We start from the raw sequence: 27,035 nt of genomic DNA on the forward strand, positions 1-27,035 counted from the left end.
AAAGTCTCTTCGCTGGGGTGGGGGAGTCCAGACTAAAGGGCATAGGTTTAGGTTGAGAAGGGAAAGATATAAAAGGGACCTAAGGGGCAACCTTTTCACGCAGAGGGTGGTATGTGTATGGAATGAGCTGCCAGGGGAAGTGGAGGAGGCTGGTACAATTACAACATTTAAAAGGCATCTGATGGGTATATGAATAGCAAGGGTTTGGAGGGATATGGGCCGGGTGCTGGCAGGTGGGACTAGATTGGGTTGGGGTATCTGGTCGGCATGGATGAGTTGGACTGAAGGGTCTGTTTCTGTGCTGCACATCTCTATGACTCCATTTAGGGGAAACCGTACATCATAATAATCTCACTGGACTAGTAATGCTCAACCACAAGGTGATGTTCTGGGGCACGGACTTATAGTCCTCCATAGCAAGTAATAAAATTTGAATTTGATTTAAAATCTGGAATAAAAATCTGGCCTAAAGGCAACCATTGGACTGCTGTTGATTGTCATTAAAAAATCACTTGGATCACTAACATCCTTTAGAGAGGAAAATCTATCTCCCATGCTTTCCTGATCTGGCTTAAACCTAACTCGAGACCCACAGCAATGTGGTTCACTCTAAACTGGCTTCTACGCAATTACAAATGGACAATAAATACTGAATTAGCCAGTGATGTCTTTAATTAATTTTAAAAAGTACTGCAGAATTGTCCCAAAGTCTCCAAGCTGGATTCAGAGTTTGAAACTCTTGCCGAGGGTCTCAGGATAAAGGGGAATTGCCCAGGCGAAGTTCAAACTTTCCTGACAATTTCAACAGAGATCAGCACATTGGGGCTTCGGTTCTAATACGAAGTTTGTGTCACTTATCCAGCATGTGATAATCTGGAGATCTGGGCCAATTATGGTCTATAAAAGTTTAAAGCTGGAGATTTAATCAGGAGAAGTTTTATTTCATGTCACTTTTTAAAATGTGAACTCCAGCTGGCAGAACGTCACATTATAATTTTGAAAATGCGATGGGCACATCAACCAGGCTGGCACCTGCACTAACAAAAAAATGTCAATATTTTGGTTTCTACTAAAAAGATCACATCAAGTTATAGAATTTTCAAACAGCAATTCTCTCAAAGATGTGGGGCTAAAGGTATAGGAAGGAGTCATTTAAAAGAAAAAGCCATGTAATCACAAACTTGTGAACTGTGAACAAGTTCCCCCTTAGGTCCCTTTTAAATTTTTCCCCACGCATCGAAAATCTATGCATTCTAGTTTTAGACGCTCCCCCCATCCTGGTCATGGGCAAAAGACCTTGGCTATTCACCCTACGCGTGATTTTATAAACCTATGTAAGGTCACCCCTCAGTCTCTGATGTTCCAGGGAAAATTGCCCCACCCTTCTCAGTCTTTCTCGATAGCTCCAACCCTCTAACCCTGGTAACATCCTTGTAAATCTTTCATGAACCCTTTCAAGTTTCACAACATCCTTCCCATAGGAGGGAGACCAGAATTGCATACAATACTCCCAAAGTGGCCAAACCAATATCCTGTACCTCCCAACTCCTGTACTCAATGCACTGACCAATAAAGGCATACGAACCCTTTCTTCACTACCCTGTCTACCTGTGACTCCAATTTCAAGGACTATGAACCTGCACTCCAAGGTCTCTTTGTTCAGCAACACTCCCCAGGTCCTTACATTAAGTGTATAAATCCCACCCTGTTTTACCTTTGCAAGATGCAGCATCTCACATTTATCTAAATTAAACTCCATTTGCCACTCCTCGGCCCATTGGCCCATCTGCTCCAGGCCCCATTATACTCTGAATATAGCATCCTTACTCAAAAAGGGAGGAAGACAAAAATCCAGTATTAGAAAAATGCAGTTAGTGTCTGGCATCGGTAAAACGTTAGTGTCTACTATAAGTGATGGAAAAGCAGACTGCTGGAATTGAAAGAAGATCAGCCAGGTGGATCACACAGAATACGTGTTCCCTGATCAGACCATGTTAACAGCCCCAAAAAGAGAGTCCTGGCTGACAGATATAAACAGGCATGTAAGGGGTTCTGTTCATTCTAGGAGCCAGCTCTGAGCTAGTTCGGTCAGTGTTATGTACTCAGCATACGTATATAAAGGGTGACTTGGTGATAGGATACCAGCCCCTGAAGAGATTTACTTGCAACAGTCAATTTTGAGTTTGGGTAGGCATGTCTGGCATTATGCTACTCTTTGGGAGGCTTCACCCATTCAATCCTGCCAAAGAATGGGCCCGGTATGTGGAAAGAATTCATTATGTTTTCCAGGAAAATGCCATTGATGCAGATGAAAAGCAATAAATTATTCTCCTGACAGCTTGTGGACCCAGAGTTTTCTCGGTTATTAGAAGCCCAGCTTTCTCTGAAGCACAGGTTACTAAAACATTTCAAGAGTTGATGGATTTGGTTAAGGAATATTACAACCCCAAGCCTCCTCTAATTATGAAAAGCAATCAGTTTGGCTTGGCTGTTTGAGAACCATATGGGGATTTTTGATGAGGTTCAGATGACTGGCAGAGGCATGAGATTTTAGTTTAACCCTAAGTGAGATGCTGGGAGATCATTTTATATGTGAGATTAATGATATGATCAAGCAAACGTGCCCACTATCTGAAGCCCAACTGGACTTTGAAAAGGCAGTACTGCTGGCTTTGTCATTAGAGAACATGGGCAAGTGGAGCACATGAGTTACAGGGTATACCAATGGAAGTGAAAGCTCTCAGCAGGCTGACTGAGCTTGGGGAACACCACTTAGGTGAAGGAAATTGCATAGTCTTACTCAGGTCATATCCTGAACAGAAGGATTCTAGGTCAGCCCACAGCAAAGCCCCTAAGTAAATCTAAGTCTCAGCCAAATAGTTAAAACTTGAGAGGATCTGGGCAGGCAGGCCATTGTAGTTGTTGCCAGAGCACAGACTCGAGATAGCAATAGAGTCCCATGAGGCTGGAATTGTATAAGAGAACTCACAGGCTGATATCCAGGAGAGAGCACATCCTGGAAAGTCCACCTACAACTGGTTTGGAACAGTTAAATTGCTTAGCAACATCCAAATCAGAACCACTCAAAATAAAATGTCTGATTAAATGGTTACCCAGTTCTAATGGAGGTTGATACTGACATGGCTATTTCAGTGATTGCAGAACTGGTCTTTATCAAAATTCTCTCTGGACTCCAACCCTTCAGTTTGCATATGACCTTGGCCAGGCTGAGAACCTATACCAAGGAATTCTTACAGATTAAGTGTACAACTTCAGTTCCAGTCTCTTATGAGAAGCAACTGGTGCAGTTACCACTTGTTGTAGTAAAAGGCTCAGGCCCAAGCTTAATGGGGACATTGCTTGAGAAAGATTCAACGTGATTGATCCAATATTTTTCTATTAGAAAATGGCTGCCTGAGTGAAGTCCTATTTAAAATATCCGGAAGTGTTTTAGAAAGGTTTAGGGACTATCAAAGAGGCAAAGGTCACCTTACATGTTGACCAGGAAGTAATTCTATGATTCTGCAAGGTCCACCCAGTGCCATTTGCCTTATGTGCAAAAGTAGAGGCAGAAATCAGGAGATGGAAGTGAAGGAATCATCAAACCAGTACAGCTTAGGGAATGGGCATTGCCAGTCATGCCGGATGTGAAGCCCGATGGGTTGGATCACCTTTGGGGGGATTTCAAACAAATGGTAAACGACTTTTCGCATCTGGATAAATACTCAAACCCTCGCGTAAAACTGGCAGGGTGTCTGTCCGTCACAAAGGTGGACATGGGCCATGCGAACCTGCAATTGTGATTAGATGAGCATTCCCAAATGTATGCTACAATTAATACCCTTAAAGGGTTTGTACCAATATATGAAACTGCAGTTTGAGGTATCATCAGCCTGTGCCATTTTCTGGTGGATGATGGAGAACATTTTTACAAAGTCTACCCCAAGTCGCCATTTACCTGCTAATAACTGGGATGATCAATAAGGGCATTTAGAGAACTTGGTAATAGTCCTTAACTGTTTCTCCCAGTGATCTACTTGGGCTGCAGAGTAAACAAGACTGGGTTACACCTGTTCGAAGATAAAACGAGGGCGATCAAAGGTGCCTTGGCTCCCATGTCTGTATCAGAACTTCAGTCTTTCCTGGAGTTGGTGAATTATTATAGAAAACCCATATGTAAACTGGCCTCCATCCTTACACCCTCACATCTGGTAATGAAAAAGGGTCATTCTTGGAAATGGTCTTGTAGCTAAGATGTAGCGTTTAGGGAGGTGTAGAAGCAGCTATCATCTTCTAACACTATAATCCCAAGTGAGATGCGGCGCTGACATGCAATGCCTCCACGTATGATATAAGAGTAGTTTTGGCTCAACAGTGGCCCAACGGAGCAGAATGCCCGATAGTAGATGCTTCCCCAACTTTGACTGATGCTGAATGAAGATACACCCAGATAGAGAAGGAACGTTTTGCCGTTATCTTTAGTGTAGATTCCACCAATACCTTTATGGATGTGAATTTGTAATAGTAATGGACCAAAAACCCCAGCTAGGACTACTTAAAGAGAACAGGGCCCTGCCACCTATAGCTTCAGGTCAAATTCTGCAGTGGGCTCTTATTCTGTGTGTGTGTAATTACAAGTTGGAACACCATCCAGGAGGTCAAGTGGCAAATACGGCGACCTGGAGCTGCATTCCATTGGTAGATACATCACCAGTGGTGCTGCCATTAGAAGAGACCGTTCTAGTTTTAAACTTTCTGGACACCCTTCCAGTCACCGCTGATAATATCCGACTGTGGACACAAAAAGATCCTGGCCCGGCAAAACTAAAACAGATGCTTGTGACGGGGGAAACAAAAGGGCCATCACAACCAGAACTGAAATGTTTCTGTACCTGGCATGACCAGATCACCATACAGGAGGCATATTATTAAGGGGAGCAAAAGCAATTGGCCTGAGCAAAAATCACTGACAGATACTGGCTGAACTGCACCAGGATCTTCCAGGGATTTTGAAAATTACGGTGTTAGTATCTGGTGGCCAGGATTGGATGCTGACACAGCTATGTTGGTGTGACAGTGCTCAGAGTACCAACTGACTAGCTCGGTGGCTCAGTGGTTAGCACTGCTGTCTCACAGCGCCAGGGATCGAGGTTCGATTCCAGCCTCGGGCGACTGCATGGAATTTGCACATTCTCCCCGTGTCTGCGTGGGTTTCTTCTGGGTAGTCTAGTTTCCTCGTGCAGGTCATGTGAATTGGCCATGCTAATTGCCCATAGTGTTAGGTGCATTAAGTCAGAAGGAAGTGGGTCTGAGTTGGTTACTCTTCAGAGGGTCGGTGTGGACATGTTGGGCTGAAGGGCTTGTTTCCACACTGTAGGGAATCTAATCCAAGGACAAAGATTACCACCGGTAGCAACCCCACATTCGTGGGAATGGCCGGGTAAACCCTGGACTCAGTTACATATCAAAAATGTTGATCCTTTCATGAACTGTGTTTTTAGCAATAGTGGTTGAACATGCATAGAGTTCATTCATCATAGTGGGGATAGCAATTGAAAAGTTGCAAGCTTCTTTTGCAACACCTGGACCCCCAGAGGTGTTGGTCACAGACAATGAGCCATCATTTACCAGCAGGAAATTTAAGATTTTCCTAAAATCAAATGGAATTCAGCATGTAAGGATAGCTCCATACCATCCACTGTCCAGTGGTCCAACAGAATGAGCAGTGCAAACTTTGAAGGCATGGCCAAAGAAACAGCCTAAAGCTTCACTCGATACCACACTGTCCTGAGTCTTGTTCGATTATAGGAACACCCTTCACATACAAGTATAGCTCCAGCAGAGTTGCTAATGGGGAGACTACCTGGCACTAGGTTAGCTCGTGTGTGCATGTCTGTGAAAATGCTACCAGGAACGCCAATACCAGACACAACGCTCCTTGAAGAAAGAGAGGCATCTAACTTCAGGGAAGGGAGTTTGGTGTCAAAACCACAGCAATGGCCCTGCATGGGTCAGACGCAGGATCAACACAAGGTCAGGTCCCATGGCATGCAAATTTTGTATAGGAGAGGTGGTCCTGAACAAGCATGTGGACCATACCAAAGCTGCAATCTCTCAATCAGGGCAGGAGCAAAACATACCCAGCCCCCTCAGAATATCCAGCAAGGCTATCAGAACCTGTGAGTTCTCCCCCTCCGCCTAGCGGAAAAACCTCTGAGGACAAGATGGACACAACAGATGTCATATCCTTGACGCTGTGACTGCCTGAAGATAAATTTTGGCTGAGATACTCTGGGCATGAGGGGCAGACTATGGTCCAGTGAATGCCGCTAGTATCTGAGGAAAAGTAGTAGGAACTGGACCTGGTGTGAAAACAACCCCAGAAAAGCTACTGGGAAAAAAAATGTGCCTGCATTCCAGGACTTGAGCAGGGGAGAGATGTAGTGATTGGAACTAGGTCAGCCAGGTGGATCTCATAGATTATGAGTTTCCTGATTGGACTAGATTAACAGCCCTTATCAGGGAGTCTTGGCTGACAAATATAAACAGGAGTGTCAAATGTTCTGTTCACTCTAGGAGCTAGCTGGATCAGTACTATGTACATGTAAATAAAGGATGACCTGGTGATGGGATACCAGCCTGAGTTATTACACAGAATATTTAGAAATATGGAATATTATTAAGGAGAGTCAGTGTGGCTTCATGAATGAGAAATCATATCTGACACATTTATTAGATTGTTTGAGGAGCAAATAAGAAGGATAGATAAAGGGGAACCAGTAGATGCAATATATTTAGAGTCATTGAGATGTACAGCATGGAAACAGACCCTTCGGTCCAACCCATCCATGCCGACCAGATATCCCAACCCAATCTAGTCCCACCTACTAGCACCCGGCCCATATCCCTCCAAACCTTTCCCATTCATATACCCATCCAAATGCCTCTTAATGTTGCAATTGTACCAGCCTCTACCACACCCTCTCGCAGCTCATTCCATACATGTACCACCCTCTGCTTGAAATAGTTGCTCCTTAGGTCTCTTTTATATCTTTCCCCTCTCACCCTAAACCTATGCCCTCTAGTTCTGGACACCCCGAACCCAGGGAAAAGATTTTGCCTATTTACCCTATCCATGCCCCTCATAATTTTATAAACCTCAATAAGGTCACACCTCAGCCTCCAATGCTCCAGGGAAAACAGCCCCAGCCTGTTCAGCCTCTCCCTATAGTTCAAATCCTCCAACCCCGGCAACATCCTTGTAAATCTTTTCTGAACCCTTTCAAGTTTCACAACCTGGGAAGGAGACCAGAATTGTATGCAATATTCCAGCAGTGGCCTAACCAATGTCCTGTACAGCCGCAACATGACCTCCCAATCCTGTACTCAATACTTTGACCAATAAAGAAAAGCATACTAAACACTATCCTATCTACCTGCGACTTCACTTTCAAGGAGCTATGAACCTGCACTCCAAGGTCTCTTTGTTCAGCAACACTCCCTAGGAACTTACCATCAAGTGTATAAGTCCTGCTAAGATTTGCTTTCCCAAAATTCAGTATCTCGCATTTATCTGAATTAAACTCCACCTGCCACTTCTTAGCCCATTGGCCCATCTGGTCCAGATCCCATTGCAATCTGAGGCATGTCAGAAAGGCAAGGTCACAGTGATCATGGGAGACTTCAATATGCAGGTGGACTGGGTAAATAATGTTGCCAGTGGATCCAAAGAAAGGGAATTCATGGAATGCTTACAGGATGGCTTTTTGGAACAGCTTGTCATGGAGCCCACAAGGGAGCAGGCTATTCTGAACCTAGTGCTTTGCAATGAACCAGACTTTATAAAAGATCTTAAAGTAAGGGAACCCTTAGGAAGCAGCGATCATAATATGGTAGAGTTCAGTCTGGAGTTTGAAAGAGAGAAGGCAAAATCGGATGTAATGGTGTTACAGTTAAATAAAGGTAATTATGAGAGCATGAGAGAGGAACTGACAAAAATAGACTGGAAGCAGAGGCTTGCGGGGAAGACAGTAGAGCTAAAATGGCAGGAGTTTGTAGGTATAATTAAGGACACTGTACAGAGGTTCATCCCCAAGAAAAGAAAGATTATCCAGGGAGGGATTAGACAGCCATGGCTGACAAAGGAAGTCAGGAAATGTATTAAAGAAAAAGAGAGATCCTATAAAGTGGCCAAGAGCAGTGGGAAATCGGAAGATTGGGAAGGCTACAAAAACAAACAGAGGATAACAAAGAGAGTAATAAGAAAGGAGAGGATCAAATATGAAGGTAGGCTAGCCAGTAATATTAGAAATGATAGTAAAAGTTTCTTTCAATACATAAGAAACAAATGACAGGCAAAAGTAGACATTGGGCCACTTCAAACTGATGCTGGAAGCCTAGTGATGGGAGATAAGGGAAATAGCAGGAGAACTTAACAAGTACTTTGCGTCAGTTTTCACAGTGGAAGACATGAGTAATATTCCAACAATTAAAGGGAGTCAGGGGGCTGAGTTGAGTATGGTCGCCATTACAAAAGAGATAGTGCTAGAAAAGCTAAAAAGTCTTAAAATTGATAAATCTCCTGGCCCCGATGGGATACATTCTAGAGTTCTGAGAGGGGTGGCTGAGGAAATAGCGGAGGCATTGGTTGAGATCTTTCAAAAGTCACTGGAGTCAGGGAAAGTCCCAGATGATTTGAAGATCGCTGTTGTAACCCTACTGTTCAAGAAAGGATCAAGACAAAAGATGGAAAATTATAGGCCAATTAGCCTAACCTCGGTTGTTGGTAAAATTCTAGAATCCATCATTAAGGATGAGATTTCTAAATTCTTAGAAGAGCAGAGTCTGATTAGAACAAGTCAACATGGATTTAGTAAGGGGAGGTCATGCCTGACAAACCTTTTGGTATTCTTTGAAGAGGTGACAAGCAGGTTAGACCAGGGAAACCCAGTGGATGTGGTCTATCTAGACTTCCAAAAGGCCTTTGATAAGGTGCCACACGGGAGGCTGCTGAGCAAGGTGAGGGCCCATGGTGTTCGAGGTGAGCTACTGGGATGGATTGAGGATTGGCTGTCTGACAGAAGGCAGAGAGTTGGGATAAAAGGTTCTTTTTCAGAATGGCAGCTGGTGACGAGCGGTGTCTTGCAGGGTTCAGTGTTGGGCCACAGCTGTTCGCATTATATATTAATGATCTGGATGAAGGGACTGGGGCATTCTAGCGAAGTTTGCAGATGATACGAAGTTAGGTGGACAGGCAGGTAGTACTGAGGAAATGGGGAGTCTGCAGAAGGATCTAGACAGTTTGGAAGAGTGGTCCAGGAAATGGCTGATGGAATTCAACGTGAACAAATGCGAGGTCTTGCACTTTGGCAAAAAGAATAAAAGCACAGACTACTTTCTAAACGGTGAGAAAATTCGTAAAGCCAAAGTACAAAGGGATCTGGGAGTGCTTGTCGAGGATTCTCTAAAGGCCAACATGCAGGTTGAGTCCGTGATTAAGAAAGCGAATGCAATGTTGTCACTTATCTCAAGAGGGTTGGAATATAAAAGCACCGTTGTGCTACTGAGACTTTATAAAGCTCTGGTTAGGCCCCATTTGGAGTACTATGTCCAGTTTTGGTCCCCACACCTCAGGAAGGACATACTGGCACTAGAATGTGTCCAGCGGAGATTCACACGGATGATCCCTGGAATGTTAGGTCTAACATATGAGGAACGGCTGAGGATCCTGGGATTGTATTCATTGGAGTTTAGAAGATTAAGGGGAGACTTAATAGAAATGTACAAGATAATACATGGCTTGGAGAGGGTGGACGCTAGGAAATTGTTTCCGTTAGGCGAGGAGACTAGGACCCGTGGACACAGCCTTAGAATTAGAGGGGGTCAATTCAGAACAGAAATGCGGAAACATTTCTTCAACCAGAGAATGGTGGGCCTGTGGAATTCATTGCTGCAGAGTGCAGTGGAGGCCGGGACGCTAAATGTCTTCAAGGCAGAGATTGATAGATTCTTGTTGTCTCGAGGAATTAAGGGCTACGGGGTAAATGTGGGTAAGTGGAGTTGAAATGCCCATGAGCCATGATTGAATGGTGGAGTGGACTCGATGGGCCGAATGGCCTTACTTCCACTCCTATGTCTTATGGTCTTAACCTTCTTCACTGTCCACTACATCTCCAATTTTGGTGTCATCTGCAAACTTACTAACTGTACCTCTTATGCTTGCATCCAAATCATTTGTGTAAATGACAAAAAGAGGACCCAGCACCGATCCTTGTGGCACTCCACTGGTCACAGGCCTCCAGTCTGAAAAACAACCCTCCACCACCACCCTCTGCTTTCTACCTTTGAGCCAGTTCTGTATCCAAATGGCTAGTTCTCCCTGTATTCCGTGAGATCTAACCTTGCTAACCAGTCTCCCATGGGGAACCTTGTCAAATGCCTTACTAAAGTCCACATAGATCACATCTACCACTCTGCCCTCATCAATCCTCATTGTTACTTCTTCCAAAAACTCAATCAAGTTTGTGAGACATGATTTCCCACGCACAAAGCCATGTTGACTATCCCTAATCACTCCTTGCCTTTCCACTCCTCCCATAACAGTATCTCTCTCCTTTACGCCAGGTTCTGGAGTTATCCTCAGCTTAGTGGTTGAAGTCACATAGGTATCAGAAGTGATAGTTTCCCAGTCTCACGCCAAAAACTTGAGCATATACTTCAGGCTGATATTTCAGTACAGAACTGAAGGAGTGCTACATAATCAAAGGTACTTTTAGATGAAATGTCAAACCAATCCCCTGCTTGCTTTCTCAGGCAGACACAAAACAACACATGGCTCAATTTCAAAAAGAGTCCTTCCATCAATCAGTGTCACTAAAACATGACAGTATTGCTTTTCTGAGACAACAGTGAATGCACTTCAACAAGCTTTTAATTGATTATGAAGCACTTTAGAGTGTCCTGAAGTCATTATATTAAGAAAGACTTGACCAAAGATGGGCAATATATTTCTGTAGTGGATCACACTACCCCACAGTGTCACAGAAAACAAGAAATAACTTCTTACAGGGCATACCATTCTACAAACTTTGTCCACTTGAAACCAGAAACTTTACAAGGGAGAAATTTCATTAGAATGCCTATCACTGTGATTAAAAAAAAATACTATATCCCTTCAAGGGAAGACCACTGACCACAAAGTTACAAGCAGGCATACAAAGTAAGAGCAGAAGTAGACTATTTGGCCAATCCAGCCTTCTTCACTATCCAATATGATCATGGTTGAGTCACAGAGGAAATGTCATTAGACGAGTAATCTGGTTTTAAACCCAGGTGAAAGTCTGGGGACATGGGTTCAAATCCACCATGACAGATGGTGGCATTCCAATTGATTTAAAAAATAAGACCATTTCAAATTCTTATTTCCCATCAACATAATAAGTCTTTACACTCCTGCCTAACAAGAATCAATCCACCTCTATCCTTAAAATATTTGATGACCCTGCTTCTAGTACCTCCTGAGAACTTCAGCCTCAGAGGAAAAGAAAATCTTCTCTTCTGTTCTGAAAGGATGACCCCTAACTTTAAAGCAGTGCTCCTCATTTCTGTCTTTTCCCTTGTTAAGACCATTTAGGATCTTATATACTTCAATGAGGTCACCACTCACTCTTCTACACTCCAACTTTGTAATGCCTTATGCCCGAAACGTCGATTCTCCTGCTCCTCGGATGCTGCCTGGCCTGTTGTGTTTTTCCAGCACCACATTTTTCAACTCTTATACTCCAGCATCTGCAGTCCTCACTTTCTCCTACACTCCAATGGAGACAAGCCTAGACTATCTCAGCTTATCTGAGTAAAACAATCTGTCAGTCAATCCACCTAATTTCTATAAATCTAGTAAATGTCACCAAGACTCCCGCCCACCCACCGAGGACACCTTCTCACGCCTCCAACACATTCCATCCACCTGGACACACCATGCCGGTCTGTTACACACCCTCGATCTCTATATTTCCAACTGCCGCTGGGACATTGACCACCTCAAACTGTTCACCCCCTCACCCGCTCCAACCTCTCACCCTCGCAATGTGGAGCCCTCCATTCCCTCTGCTCCAACCACAACTTCACCATCAAAATAGTGGACAAGGGAGGGTGCAGTAGTAGTTTGGCGCACTGACCTCTACACCACTGAAGCCAGGTGCCAACTTGAAAACACCTCCTCATACTGCCCCCTCGACCATGACTTCACTCCCCATCTCCAAACCATCATCTCCCAGACCACACACAACCTCATCACCTCAAGGAATCTCCCGTCCACAGCTTCCAACCTCATAGCTCGGGAATCCGACACTACCCAATTCTACCTCCAACCCAAGATCCACAAGCCTGACAATCCTGGCTGACCCATCATCTCGGCCTGTTCCTGCCCCACCAAACTCATCTCCACATTCCTTGATATTGTCTTATCCCCTCGGTCCAGGAACTCCCCACATACATTTGAGACACCACCTATACCCTCCACCTCCTCCAAAACTTCCATTTCCCTGGCCCCTGAATGCCTCATCTTTACCATGGACAGCCAGTCCTGACACACCTCTATGCGCCATGATGAGGGCTACCAAGCTCTCTGTTTCTACCTCTCCTGATGTCCCCACCAGTACCCTTGCACTGACACTCTCATTTGTTTGGCTGAATTGGTCCTCACCCTCAATAATTTCTTCTTTGAATCCTCCCGACCAAAGGGGTAGCCATGGGTACCCGCATGGGCCCCAGCTATGCTTGTCTCTTTGTCAGTTATGTGGAACAATCTATTATCTGCAGTTACAACAGCACCACTCCCCATCTTTTGCTACGTTATATTGATGACTGTATCAGCGCTACCTTGAGCTCCCACGAGAAGGTTGAACAGTTCACCAACACATTCCATCCCAACCGTAAGTTCACCTGGACCATCTCAAGCACCTCCCTCCCCTTCCTAGACCTCTCCATCTCCATTAACAATGACGAACTCAACACTGACATCTTCTACAAACCCACCAACTCCCACAACTACCTGGATTACACCTCCGCCCACCCTGCTTCCTGTAAAAATGCTATCCCTTATTCCCAATTCCTCTGCCTCCATTGCATCTGCTCCCTGGAGGACCAGTTCTACCACAAAGCAAACCAGATAGCCTCCTTCTTCAAAAACCACAATTTCCCCACCACATGGTTGATGTTGCCCTCCAGCGCATCTCATCCACTTTCCTCAAACCCCACTCCTCCAACTGTAACAAGGACAGAACTCCCTGGGTCCTCACCTCCCACCCCACCAACCTCTGTATACATTGCATCATCCCCTGCCATTTCCACCACCTACAAACAGACCCCAGCACCAGAGATATATTTCCCTCCCCACCCCTATCCGCTTTCTATGAAGACCATTGTGTGAAATTCTGATCTCCTTCCTTTCGGAAAGATGTTGTGAAACTTGAAAGGATTCAGAAAAGATTTACAAGGATGTTGTCAGGGTTGGAGGATTTGAGCTATAGGGAGAGGTTGAACAGGCTAGGGCTGTTTTGCCTGGAGTGTTGGAGGCTGAGGAGCGACCTTATGGTGGTTTACAAACTTATGAAGGGCATGGATAGGGTAAATAGACAAAGTCTTTTCCCTGGGGTTGGGGAGTCCAGAACTAAAGGGCATAGGTTTAGGATGAGAGGGGAAAGATATAAAAGGGACGCAAGGGGCAACATTTTCATGCAGAGGGAGGTACGTGTATGGAATGAGCTGCTAGAAGAGGCTAGTACAATTGCAACATTTAATTGCAACATTTAAGAGGCATTTGGATGGGTATATGAATAGGAAGGGTTTGGAGGGATATGGGCCTGGTGCTGGCAGGTGGGACGAGATTGGGTTGGGATATCTGGTCGGCGTGGAGGGGTTGGACCGAAGGGTCTGTTTCCATGTTGTACATCTCTATGACTCTAATGCTATGACTCCCACATCAGGTCCACACACCCACCAACCCACCCTCTGCACCCAGCACCTTCCCCTGCCACCACACCAAGTGCAAAACCTGCACCCACACCTCCCCCCTCACCTCCGTCCAAGGCCTTAAAAGGAGCCTTCTAATCCATCAGAGTTTTACCTGCACTTCCACACATGTCATTTACTGTATCCGTTGCTCCCGATGTGGTCTCCTCCACTGGGGAGACAGGACACCTACTTCAGAGAACATCTCCGGGACACCCACACCAACCAGCCCCACCACCCTGTGGCTGACCACTTCAACTCCCCCTCCCACACGACCAAGAACATGCAGGTCCTGGGCCTCCTCTCTCGCCACTCCCTATTCACCCGACGCCTGAAGGAAGAACGCCTCATCTTCCGCCTCGGGATCCTCCAACCCCACAGCATCGATGTGGATTTCATCAGTTTCTTCATTTCCCCTCCCCCAACTTTATCCCAGTTCCAAACTTCCAACTCGGCACTGCCCTCATGAGCTGTCCATCTTCTTCCGACCTATCCGCTCCACCATCCTCTCTGACCTATCACCATTTGCCCTACCTCCATTTACCTATCGCACTCTCAGCTACCTTCCCCCCGCCCCACCTCCCCTCCCATTTATCTCCACACCCCCTCAGCTCACAAGCCTCATTCCTGATGAAGTCCTTTTGCCCAAAACATCGAATCTTCTGCTCCTCAGCTGCTGCCTGACCTGCTGTGCTTTGCCAGCACCACACTCTCGACTCTAATCTCCAGTATCTGCAGTCCTCACTTTCGCCTATATGTGGTACCTGCATATTAACTTTTTGTGACTCATGCACCAGAACATCTGAAGTTCTCTGCACCATGGAATTCTACAACCATTCTCCATTTAAGGAATACTTTGCTTTTTATCCTTCCTATCAAAGTGAACAACTTCACATTTTCCCACAATACACCCCATATGGCAGATTTTTTCCCCCACCTCTTCAATCTACCTATATCTAACTTCCTTATGTGTCTTCTTCACAATTTATTTCCCACCTAACTTGATGTCATCTGTGAATTTAGCTACTATGCTTTCATTGATGTAAATTTTACATAGAGATCTCAGCACAGACTTCTGCAGGACTCCACTCATTACATCCTGCCAATAGTAAAAAAAAATTTCAGACTCTTAGCTATCCATGCTCATATGTTATCCCTACAACTATGAACTTTTACTTACCACAATATCTTTTGATGTGGAACCTTATCAAATAATAATCCAAGTAAAAGACATGTACAAGCTCTGCTTTAGCCATAGCACATGCCACTCCCTCAAAGAGCTCCACTAAATTGATTAAACACAATTTTCCTTTGATAAGACTACGCAGACTCTTACCAATTACCTCTAGTTTTTCTAAGTGTACAGTTATAACATTTTTAATCATTCCCAAACATCTTCCCAACCATAGATGTCAAGGTAACTGGTTGGTAGCTTCCTGTTTTTTTGACTCCCCCCCACTTCTTGAACTTGCTACTTTCCAATCTAACGGAATCCTTGCCCAGTGTAGGGAATTTTGGAAAATTAATACCAATGAATCTACTACCTCCTTAATAAACTTTTAAGACTCTAGGATGATAGTCAATCTGAACCTGGAGACTGTTCAGCCCACAGTTGTATTAATTAGTTTAGTACCACTTCCCTTGTGATTGTAATTTAGCTAAATTCCTCTCTCTCTAACTCCTGATTTCTATCTTTTACTGGATTTGCTTTTGAATCTTCTATAGTGAAGAGAGGAGTGAAATATTTGTTCACTTCATCTGCCATTTGCTTATTGTCCACAATTAACTCCCCAATCCAGCTCTCAAGAGGGCCAACACTAGATGTACGTTTTTCCTTTCTAAATACTGGTAGAAACTTTTATCATCAATTTTCACAATCCTAGCTAGCTTCCTCCTTAATTCTAATTTTTCCTCCTGATTAAGCTTTTCATAATCCTTTGCCATTCTTTATACTTTGGCCAATCATCTGAAAACTTTCCTAGTTCTTCCTATATTGTTGGTAGATACATGCAATACAACGACTGGAATCCCCCCCGCCCTCATCATCATTGGAAATGTCTTTTGTTGCTCCTCTTCATCCCTCATTCTTTTTACCCAAGTCCCCAGTGTCCTTGATCACTACTGGAAATTCTCTGTCCCTTTCACTTCCACATTTCCTGCTTCCACTCCTTTCTTTAGAGCTAATGTATCTTTCCCAGAGTCTATTCCCAACCGTAATTCCTACTCTCTGGGTGTGCAGTGCCATCTTTTGAGCCTTCTTAATTTGTTCTTCTCTTCATTGCTTACCATCAGTGATAAAAGCCCCTTGCTCCCACTCTGCATTCTTACCTTTAAAATACTCTGGTGTCCCTGTCATACTGGGAACCTCTTCACCTGCTCCTCATTTTCTTGCTTCCATTCCTGTCCTCAACAAATTTGAGGAATTAAACATGTTCTGAATTGATTCTATTTAGTACAGTGGCAATGTCACACAACACAATGTAAGGCATGGGTAGAAGCAGCTTTCTATCACAAGGGCTATACTGTGGTTATTCCTATCAGGAGCAGATGCATCTGTGACAGATTGAAAAGGACAAGATCAAGTACGATTTCCTCTCTTTTTGGTTTATTCACCACCTACTACAGACTCACTAAGACAGATTTTGTCCTTCAAGACTCAACTAACTTGATCAGAAGTGGATACGAAGCATTTTTAGTAATCAGGCATTGAAGACACCATCCAGAATAAACATATGCCTTTATTACTTTCCTCACACTAGAAGCACTAACTTATCATCTGAAAGAGGGAGATTTCATTGCCTGATCTAACACCATGAAACTTCATGGGATATGCCTATTCCCTCCTGACTGTTATCATGGCAATGGATCAGAGCCCCAAAGTGCTGTGGATAGTTTACTTTTAATTCTAAAATGTGTATTTTTTAAATTGGACTACCACAGAAAAAAAAACTGCAACTGTTAGTCCTGGGTGCAACTCATGGAATGTTGTACCTATTGAGTGCTAGGGAAACTTCAAATATAGAGATGGAGACAGAGAGAGACAGAGACAGAGAGAAAGACAGAAAGAAAAAGAGAGATAACCGGAAGTGATAATGATGGGGCCAACTATGTTAACTCTCTTAGCAGAGATCCACCTCAGCAAACATTTATTTGTGTTTTGTCCCTCTCGGAATATATTTTAAGAAGGTGGTTAAAAACTAAATACAATCCTAGTCTGTGCATGTTTTTGAAAGAAGGTGTAATAGTGGAAGGAGGTATGCTAGTAGAAGGTGGCATTTGTCTGTTGTTACCTGGGTTGCAGTGCTACTATATTGTGGAGATTAAAGTCAAAGAACCACCCACGAGTAATCCCTGAATAGCAGGTACAATGTCTCGATGGCTCCGAATGCTGGAAGCCAAATAGCCAACAGGCTAGTCAAAACAAAATAAAACAACATAAAGACTGACTTGCTCTGAGGGCTACAGCCAACCACTGCAAAAAGGAAACAGAACAAAAGGGTTGTAACTAAGTAGCAAAGCCAAAAATCCCAAACTCCACTCTTCAGCTATGAACATGCCACTATTTACCATTCATGAACCTCCAATAACAACGGATCCATATATCTTTTAACTTTTTAACTTCTTACACTTAATCTCTATGTGTGTGTAACAAAAAAAATTGCAGATGCTGGAAGTCAAAAACAAAAACATAAATTCCTGATAAAACTCAAAACATCTGGCAGCATCTATGGAATGTGTAATTAAATGTCCAGGTCCAGTGACCTTTCTTCAGAACAGATTATAGCTACGAAAAGGTTGGTGTATATGTCATAAATGGTCCAAATTAGCAGTTATTGATTTCCCCAGGCTAACCTTTGCCCATTCCTTTGTCTGTCCATCTGTTTTACTCTCTCTCTCTCTGACTTCATCTCTACCTATTGTTCACTCCTCTCCCTCCTCCCTCCCTCTACCCCACCTTCAGCATATATTCCAAACATTTACTAATTACAATCATTTTTGAAGGGTCACTGGACCTGAATTTGGGGCATCCATAGTAGATTTGGGGAACCTCATTCAGGTCTGATGAATGCTAAATTTGCTGAATTCCTTTGAACAAGAGAACCTTGTACAAAAAACCTTATAGCTTTAGTTAGGAGCATGGTCTCCTAGAATACTTTTGATCATGTAAACGGCAGTTAGACACGAACTCTTTATTCTATTTCCTGGCCTGGATTTTTAATATGTTTTGTGCCTCAGTTTGAAGATTACATGACTACATTGCAAATCATTAATACATGAGACAGGCTGCATATTTCTTCATCATCATTATCTTTATATTTGTAAATTTTGCCAACCTAGTTGGATCAACACAGAATGCTAAGTACAGAGTCCACCATACTAAAAAACATGCAGTAGTGAAGGTGAATCACTAATGAATGCAGAACCCTAACAGGAACAAACACCAAATATTGATAAAATGGAGATGCCATTGGTCTCACAGCAGGAAGTAGTTGAGAGCTAGAGCATAGACTGAAGAGAGCAGAAACTGAAAGGTTAAGTGCATATTGCTGGCTCTGCATTACTTTAAACAGATCCAAATTGGTTCAGTGATGTTACACACTTAGGGGAGGTGATGGCCTAGTGGTATTATTGCTGGACTGATAATCATGAGACTCAGATTGTGTTCTGTGGACCCTTGTTTGAATCCCACCACAGTAGATAGTGGAATTTGAATTCAATAAAAATCTGGAATTAATAGTCTAATGATGACCATAAATCAATTATTGATTGTTGGAAAAACCCATCTGGATCACTAATGTCCTTCAAGGAAGGAAGCTGCCATCCTTACCTGGTCTGGCCCAGACTCCAGACACACAGCAATGTGGTTGAGTCTTAACTGCCCTCTTGGCAATTAGGGGTGGGCAATAAATGCTGCCTAGCCACCGACACCCTCATCCTGTGAATGAATAAAAGAAAAATCCTACAAGTAACAGGTTGTTTAAAAGAGTTCAGTGTTTCTGTGTAGAAGTTATCTGTATTGTTTGCAATTGCAATTCCTCTAATAAGTTTGCTTTTTATTTATTTTTCAGTTTTGATTCAGTATCTTATTCTAATTACTATTTTATTGCAGTTGTTTATAACCTAAGTTATTTGAGATTGACAGCATGCTATTTATGGTTGTACTAAATGAGCAATGGACTTTGTTAATTGGTAATTAATTCAACAGAAGAAAATTTACATTTTCTTGGTTTCCTCTGAATTGCAAATTTCTTTACATAATGGAATTGTTGTGGAAAGTATTACCATAAATGTTACCTTATTTAAACAATGCTGACAATGTTACATTTAGGGATATCAAAATGCTATGCTTAGAAGTTAACGATCAGATTATTTTTAAATTAAATGTATTCAATTTCTGTGGACTTCAGCATGACGAACAGCTACTTTTTTTTATTACCACATGGAATCCAAGTGCAGCTGACAAAGTTAGTATTTGTTGCTTCTTCCAAATTGAACTTGGGAAAGTAGTAATGAGCTGGGAAGGAAGTAATCAACTGCTTTCTTGAATGATCACAGTCCACCTGGTGTAGCTGCAACTACAGTTTTGACTCAGCATCAGTGAAAGAGCAATGAGATAGTTCCAAGTCAAGAAAATGTGTAGATTGGAGAGGAACACTTAGGTTCTTATTCATCTGTTGCCCTGTCCTTCCATAAGTCATTAGATGTGGTAGAACAGACAAGTCCTATCACCATGTCACCCTCATGCTGCCAATATCCATTCCTCCCACATATTTCTGATATCTTAGAAGGCATGCAATAGCAATGGGAATTATTTTAAAACCACTGGGAAAGAATGTTAACAATCTACAGCAACCCTGAATTCAAACTTATTATTGATGCAGAGGATAAAAAACCTATCCCAATGCCAATTAAAAATTGCAATACCATGTGTTATTAGGTTTGTAATCAAACATGAAATCATGTTAAAGGGTCATTCTACTACTAAACTCTTTAAGAGGTTCAATCATTCTTGGATCAATCATTCAGGCCATCACCAACCACAGAACAGCATCGCCTGCTTGTGCTGGTGATGTCTCCCTCTCAGATAAGTTGAACAACTTTATGCACATTTTGAAGTACGAAATGACATGGCAGCAAGGAAGTCCATGCCCCTCCCAATGACCAGGTGCTGTGTCTTACCAGTGCCAATGTGAGGAAAACCCTTTGCAGAGTTAACCCACATAAGGCTACTAGGCCAGATAATATCCCTGGCAGAGTGCTCAGAGGGTGCTCTGATGTAGTGGCAGATGTTCTCACGGACATTTCCAACATCTCCGTGAGCTGCGCCATTGTTCCAACATGTTTCAAGGCCACTACCATTGTCCCCATGCTGAAAACATTTTCAGCGTCCTGTCTCAACAACTACCGTCCCGTTGCGCTAATACCCATCATCATGAAATGTTTCAAGAGGCTCATGATGAGGCACATTAAGACCTTGCTGCCCCTTTCACTCTGCACTCTGCAGTTTGTGGATCATCCCAACTGTTCAACAGATTATGCCATTTCCACCACCCTCCATCTGGCCCTCACCCACCTACAGAAGAAGGACATCTACGTTAGATTTCTGTCCATATACTTCAGTTCTGCATTTAACACTATCATTCCTCAGCACCTGATTGGAAATTGTGGAAGACCTCACACACTCCTCACCCAAACTCTTCTCCCTTCTGCCATTTGGCAGAAGATATGGAACATTCTGTCTCTTATGGCAGGCTGTGCAACAATTTCTTCCCCCAAGCCATCAGGCTCCTTAACTGTATGATCGGAGTCTTTCCCATCTGAAATTCTTTGCATGACTTTGAATTGCTGAATTGCATCATTCTTTTCTTACACTGTAATTTGCATGTTTTGCACTTCTTATGCATTTCATGCTGCTGTTTGTATGATCATGTAGTTTGTGCTGTCCATGTAGAACTTTGGTACTGGAGGAACGCTGTCTCATCTTTTACTGTATCAGTTGTAAATGGTAGAAATGACAAAAAAAATTACTCCACTCTACCTGTTGAGATGAAGGTCTTAACAGATTCTGAAACTCAGAAAAGCATTCATTATGGCAGACACTATTGTACAAAAACTTCCAGCAATATTGCTTGAAAATGGCTGAACAGAATGGAAATAGAAATTGAGATAGAAATGAAAAACTTGGGTGCCTGATAATCAACAGAAGGGTAACAGATGCAGTAACTTTTCAAAATCAATTTTCAAGAATAAGAATTTTAAAAAAAAGCTGGTTCCATCAGTCTATTTAAATCATAGCACAAAATATTACAGCAGAGAACAACAGAAAAGTTTATCATCATGAGTAATAGCAGTTCTGATAATTGAAAAAGTACTGTAATTCATGGGAACAATTATAAAATGCTGATTAATATCATGGTCCCTATGAGGAATCAATGCATTAGATAACATCTGGATTGCAAAAAAAGCTTCCAAACATTTTTGTACACATCTTCCTCATCGTTTAGTTTTAGAACAAACATAATGACATATGCAATGCCAATTACAGTTTCAGCTAACGATATGGACAATAGCTGGTAGGACTCAAATCATTCTTTTCAAAGAAATGTGTAATTGAGGATTCACCTATAAGGCTCCCTTATTTGTCGCTGTGGTAATACTTCTGACAATGCGGAACCAGCTTGTTTCAGATTAACCTGTAAAGCTTGCATGTACATGCTCATTGCTTTTTAAAGTTTGATTCCAATAGTTTGAGTGACACCACAGGCTTTTATTTCATTTGAGAGAATTCTCTGCTGCAAAAATTAACTTTTTTGTTGCACATTGAACAGTATGCACAAATTTCATTTTCCCACTCGTCCGTGGCATCATTGATATTGTGTTCTTTGCAATAAATCTATACAAGAAAATTGTACATGGCATGCTAACGTCAAAAGGACAAATTTTCACAAAGCAGATTTCAGTGTATGAAGATCAAGAAATTGGTGAGAAAATGATGAATACTTTTATCCAGTACACACAGAAAACTTCATTGTTATCAATCAAACCAAGAAAAAACCAGTCCTTAAAATATGATGAAGCACATTATATGATAAGACCTAAGACCATAAGACATAGGAGCAGAAATTAGGTAATTCAGCCCGTCAAGTTCACTCTGCCATTCAATCATGGCTGATGAGTTTCTCAACCCCATTATCCTGTTTTCTCCCCATAACCCTTGATCTCCTTAATACTCAAGAAGCTATCTCAATCTTAAATACATTCAGTAACCTGGCCTCCACAGCCTTCTGTGGAAATAAATTCCATAGATTCACCATTCCCTGGCTGAAAAAGTTTCTCCTTCTCTCCATTCTCAAAGGTCTTCCCTTTACTCTATGGCTGGGTGGACTGTCAGGAACACAATTCCAGTCATTCCACAAATCATTGCCAAATCTTTGACAAAATACATGCAAATCAATATGACCTCATCCTTAACTACCTGTGTTTACGTTCACATGTTATTTTGACAAATGTTATTACATAAATTCTTCATATCCGTAATAGTAGCAATAATGGAATTTATTGTACCTTGTAATAAATTTAGCCCTCCTATTTGTATATTATAGTATAAACCAACACAGCTTCTTGTCCTTTTATTACAGAGAATATTTCTGGAGCTATCCTAGCTTACTCTAGGTTATGAAATAACGCTGTGAACTCCCATTTCTAACAAAAACAGAAATTCTGAAGAAGGGTCACTGGAACCGAAATATCAACCTGTTGTGTTTCTCCATTAATTTCCGTTTTTGTTTCAGGTTTCCAGCATCTGCAGTTTAGTTTGCCTATTTTGGAATGCTGATTGCAGTAGCAATATTTCTTACTCTCTCCTTCAATGGAGCAATAAGAGGGTAAAACAAAATCATGTAAGGTAGAATGGGAATTCTCAAAGGACAATGGAATACTGTTTCGCAATCCGCTTACTGTCCAATGCGCAATGCGAACTTTAAATTGCATTTTTTTTGTAGCAGAGAATTCTCTCAAATGAAATAAAAACCTGTGGTGTCACTCAAAACTTGAATTATCGGAATCAAACTTCTAGTAGCAATAAGCATGTCCATGCAAATTTTACAGATTAATCTGAAACAACCTGGTTCCACATTGCCAAATAAATTATCGCAGCGACACATTTTTGAAAAGAACGATTCAAGTTCTACCATCTTTTATCCGTATCAATAACTGAAACCATTATTAGCAATTCAGTTGCATATCCCCCAAAATAATCAGATTAATCTGCAGTGAGAAGATATAACTTGAGGGATGCTAAAAAAAAGTCTGATGTCTGTGACGGGAACTGAATTTGGGGGTTAGCATGTGGTTTGGCAATATAAATGTACCTCGATCAAAACATCGTTTCAAAATAGTACGTTACAATGAAGTGAATATGGAATATTAATCTATTTTAAACTTTCAGATTGTAATTTACAGTGAAACGTTTTGTTTACTATACTGGGAAGTTACCTGGATACTCTGAAGTCCTCCAAAAGCAGTAAACAGCAATAAAAATCCGAAGCTGACGACTAAAACATTCTTTGTGGTTCTTTCGACTTTCCAGTTCATGTTGGTTAACACCACTCAGCAACTGACGACGACGGTGACCACTCCAGTGTGTCAAAGGCGGTGAAGGATTCAGGAGACACCCCCACAGTTAACTTTTTCTCTCGTCCCACTGTGTTGCTTTCTGTGTTGATGTCAGTTGGGTGACCAAAGTTCAGGCGCTTGACATGATAGGGCGGGACAGAGTGCTAGTAAGTTGAAAGAACTCACTGCTAACGCGGAGAGACTCGGCCTGGAGTGTGACCGCGTTTTTATTTAAACACGGTGTTAGTGATGTGATGACGTTCCCCACCCAGAGCCGTTGGAAGTTCTCGGGTGGGAGAGCTTGGTGCGATCAGGGCTTGGGCTTGGATTGATGACGTCCCAGAAGGCAGTGTGAGGCAGACAAGACAGCAATGGAGAGGGACCCTTAATGTTGGAGTCAAGCAAGTCTTATCTTGACTATGTCTGTCAAGGGTAAGTTTGTTTAAAGGAGCGAAGCTGTATATTGAGTCAAACAAAGGTGAGAAGGCACGATCATGCTGTGGGGCACCACTGTTATTCAGAACATTTGGGGGGAGGGGAGTGCAGTATACTTTGGAGTGTCCCTCAATGAAGTATTCTCTGCCAGGGTAAGTGGTAGTAACTGTGGGATATAGACAAATTAATGTTACTTCTGCAAGTCTGCAATTCCATTTTACAAAGTAAAATGAACTCACACCAGTGTGTAATTGTTTTAGCCACGAGCTGAGTCAACAAGAATGGAAACGATGTGGAGGAAATATATAATTGTTTTTGTATTAGCTAAAATTGTATGTCAGAATGAGATGTGTCAGCAAAACAATGGTAGACATTACTGGCAAATAGATAAGATGTTGTGAGGGGATGAAGTTAAGCTAGATACGCCTGTATAAACAGTAGGTATAAACATCTGCTTCCCACTTTTACAAAAATACAGGAACAAACCCCAATTAAAAGGGTCATAGGGATCAGAACGGCCTCGGGGAAAGGCACAGACGAAGGGGGTAGATAATGATGAAGAAAGAATATGCCTAACAATGACCTACAGCAGGATGAGGTCAAACCGCCTTGTGAGGCCAGAAATAAGCATTTTGTTACAGACAAGGCCGGATAAGGCAAGAGATAAACAGGGGTAATGGGGGCCGGTCTTAGGGAAGTGGACGATGTAAGCAGGGGACGAGCAATGTAAAACAAAAGACATCAAATCATATAAATATTATGTATGAATTGAACTTGGTGTGTGTATGTCCTCTACCTTATAGGCACTGGATATCACACCCACTTGCAAGTGTAAAATAAATGACACTACTGATTCAGATCTTGTCTCGGACTGAAATTATTGAAGTGAGTGGGCTTTGTTTCTCACAGTAACCAAGTTACACTTTCTGAGATCCATGCTTTCCAAGTTGCCGAATGACCCTGCAAACGTTGCTGAACACCATGTGCGCGAAATTATATGTTGTTTCTCAGTGTTTCGTTTTAGCTTATTCAACCTCATTCGTCAACATACTGAGTGGAACCACTTCTATATCTCTCTCTGAAGAATATTGAATGAATTCAACTCCCATCAATAACCCAGACAGCAACCCGAACTCTATTAGAGTCAGAGTTGTACAGCACGAAAAGAGACCTGCTGACCAGATATCATAAATTAATCTAGTCTCGTTTGCCACATTGTCAATATCGAGAAAGCTTTACTTTCAGTTTAAACGAGCTGAGGCAGCTTTACTGTTTACTCTGTACGTTCCTTTCAGGAGAAGCTAGCAACAGAAACCAGAGGCAAGAGCCTCAACTGGGGAAGATTTAAAATTGAGCTTGGGGTTCTCAGGCCAGGTTTTGGTTAGAGCAATTTCCTTCAGGAGGAGTCAACAGCAGTAGCCAGAAGGAGGAGCTAATACTGGGGCAGAATTAAAATCAAGCACAAAGATTCCTGAGTATACTTTCAGTTCGGGTCAATACCTTTAAGGAGGAGCCATCATCTCCCATTCTGTGGAAACATCCTGTGAGAAACCAAGCTCACGTATCAATAAATTTCAGTCTGAGTCAAATTCTGAAACAGCAACTTTTATTGAAACGTTCTTGCAAGACAGGTGTCTAATGAGTAGGCACCCAGCTCTGAGGGTTATATTCTGATTTATGCAGTTCAGCTGCATCTCTCGGTCCTCCCCTTTTACCCCATTGGTTACTTTTGGTGCAGCGCGTAGCCTATCACAAGCTCTAGCTTCACTCCGCCTCTGTTTACTTCTCCCATTACTCTAAGCCTGTCGCCCCTTACTGTTATTTATCTCATTCCTTATATGTGACTATCCTGGCATAGTTTGCTGTCCTGAATTCTCAGCCAATTCTTCCGCCAAGGTGGTCAATCCTCACAAGGCCCAAGAGATTGATCCATCAGGTGTTGTATTATTTGGAACAAAGGTACAACAGCTACCTCCTAACATCACACATACACCCCCTTTTTCAGCTAAGGTCATATCTAAGGCCATTCTGTTTTCCCAGGCCATTCTACTGGTTGCATCAAGCTGTTCTGCTATGCCTTTGACTGCATCCCTAGTGTAATTGATGAATTTTTGCTGATTATAGAAAATATAGATTATCCAGTCCACATTCTTGTTGACCGTTACCCACCAGAATAGAGCCGATTCAAAACCTGCTGCAATCTGGTTGCGAGCCTTGAACTCATCGGGTACCCTTCTTGGGACTCCTAGAGAGTCTAGATATACCTGATCATCAAACGAAGTACCCAATAGTGATCTCTTACTTTGTCCCCCTTTCTTTACTATCTCTTTCTTTTCAAATGCCAGGATGAACGGAATTGCCAATTGTACAATCGCACACATTCCCCTCCAATCTGGAGGTAGAGTGGGTCTCAATATTTTCCCTCTGCAGTACCACCACAGATACGCTCGGGGAATCCTTAATGCTGAGTAGTTCCCTCCCTTTTCCATCATGTACTCAATTTCAGTACATGATTTCAGCTCCCCCAAATATCTGGACCGATTTGTTCCTTGATGAGTGATTTTTGACCACGGCAGAAAACATTGAGGGGCGTCTTTAAACCTTCCTTCTTTAAAGGAGGGAACATTAATAGTTTATTATTACTCCATGCAGTCTCATCCTGAGACCATCAGGTCTATCATGCATGTCATGCCCCTCCTGTCTTGCTTCCACCCGAGCGGAAAGGGGACTACTTGGGCCATTGGTCTCCCAGAGGCACTTGCGTAACAGTTGCTTTTATTCAGACTTTTCACAGTGTACTTTACCCATTCAACCCAGGCATTTGTATCCCCATATCCTGTTTCTACTTCAATGGTCTGCTTTAAGTCCTTTACCTCTACAATTTTTATCACCTTAGAGTCAGAGTAAGGGGCTCTACTATTCCTTTCCCCTACTCGGGTTCCATCTTTCACCTATATTTTAAAACAACATCCAAG

General features: G+C 42.5%; 1 protein-coding gene across 2 annotated transcripts in view; it reads right to left on the bottom strand.

Moving 5' to 3' along the window:
• The window catches only part of unc93a (unc-93 homolog A), an 89,475-nt gene extending 65,576 nt beyond the window's left edge, over positions 1-23,899 (bottom strand). Inside the window, exons 1-2 of one of the 2 annotated variants that reach the window (XM_072581184.1) lie at positions 23,506-23,615; positions 18,839-18,946 (exon numbers count right to left, since the gene is read on the bottom strand). Coding sequence is in view for 1 of the 2 variants with exons in the window: in XM_072581183.1 (XP_072437284.1) it covers positions 23,506-23,604 (99 nt within the window). In the remaining variant the exon portion in view is untranslated. Of the gene's footprint in view, positions 1-18,838; positions 18,947-23,505 lie in introns of both variants that reach the window. The other variant, XM_072581183.1, reaches the window with a different exon arrangement.
• Positions 23,900-27,035: the final 3,136 nt, after the last annotated feature.

The sequence above is a fragment of the Chiloscyllium punctatum genome, chromosome 11 (genome assembly GCF_047496795.1).
Source record: "Chiloscyllium punctatum isolate Juve2018m chromosome 11, sChiPun1.3, whole genome shotgun sequence".
NCBI classification, from domain to species: domain Eukaryota; kingdom Metazoa; phylum Chordata; class Chondrichthyes; order Orectolobiformes; family Hemiscylliidae; genus Chiloscyllium; species Chiloscyllium punctatum.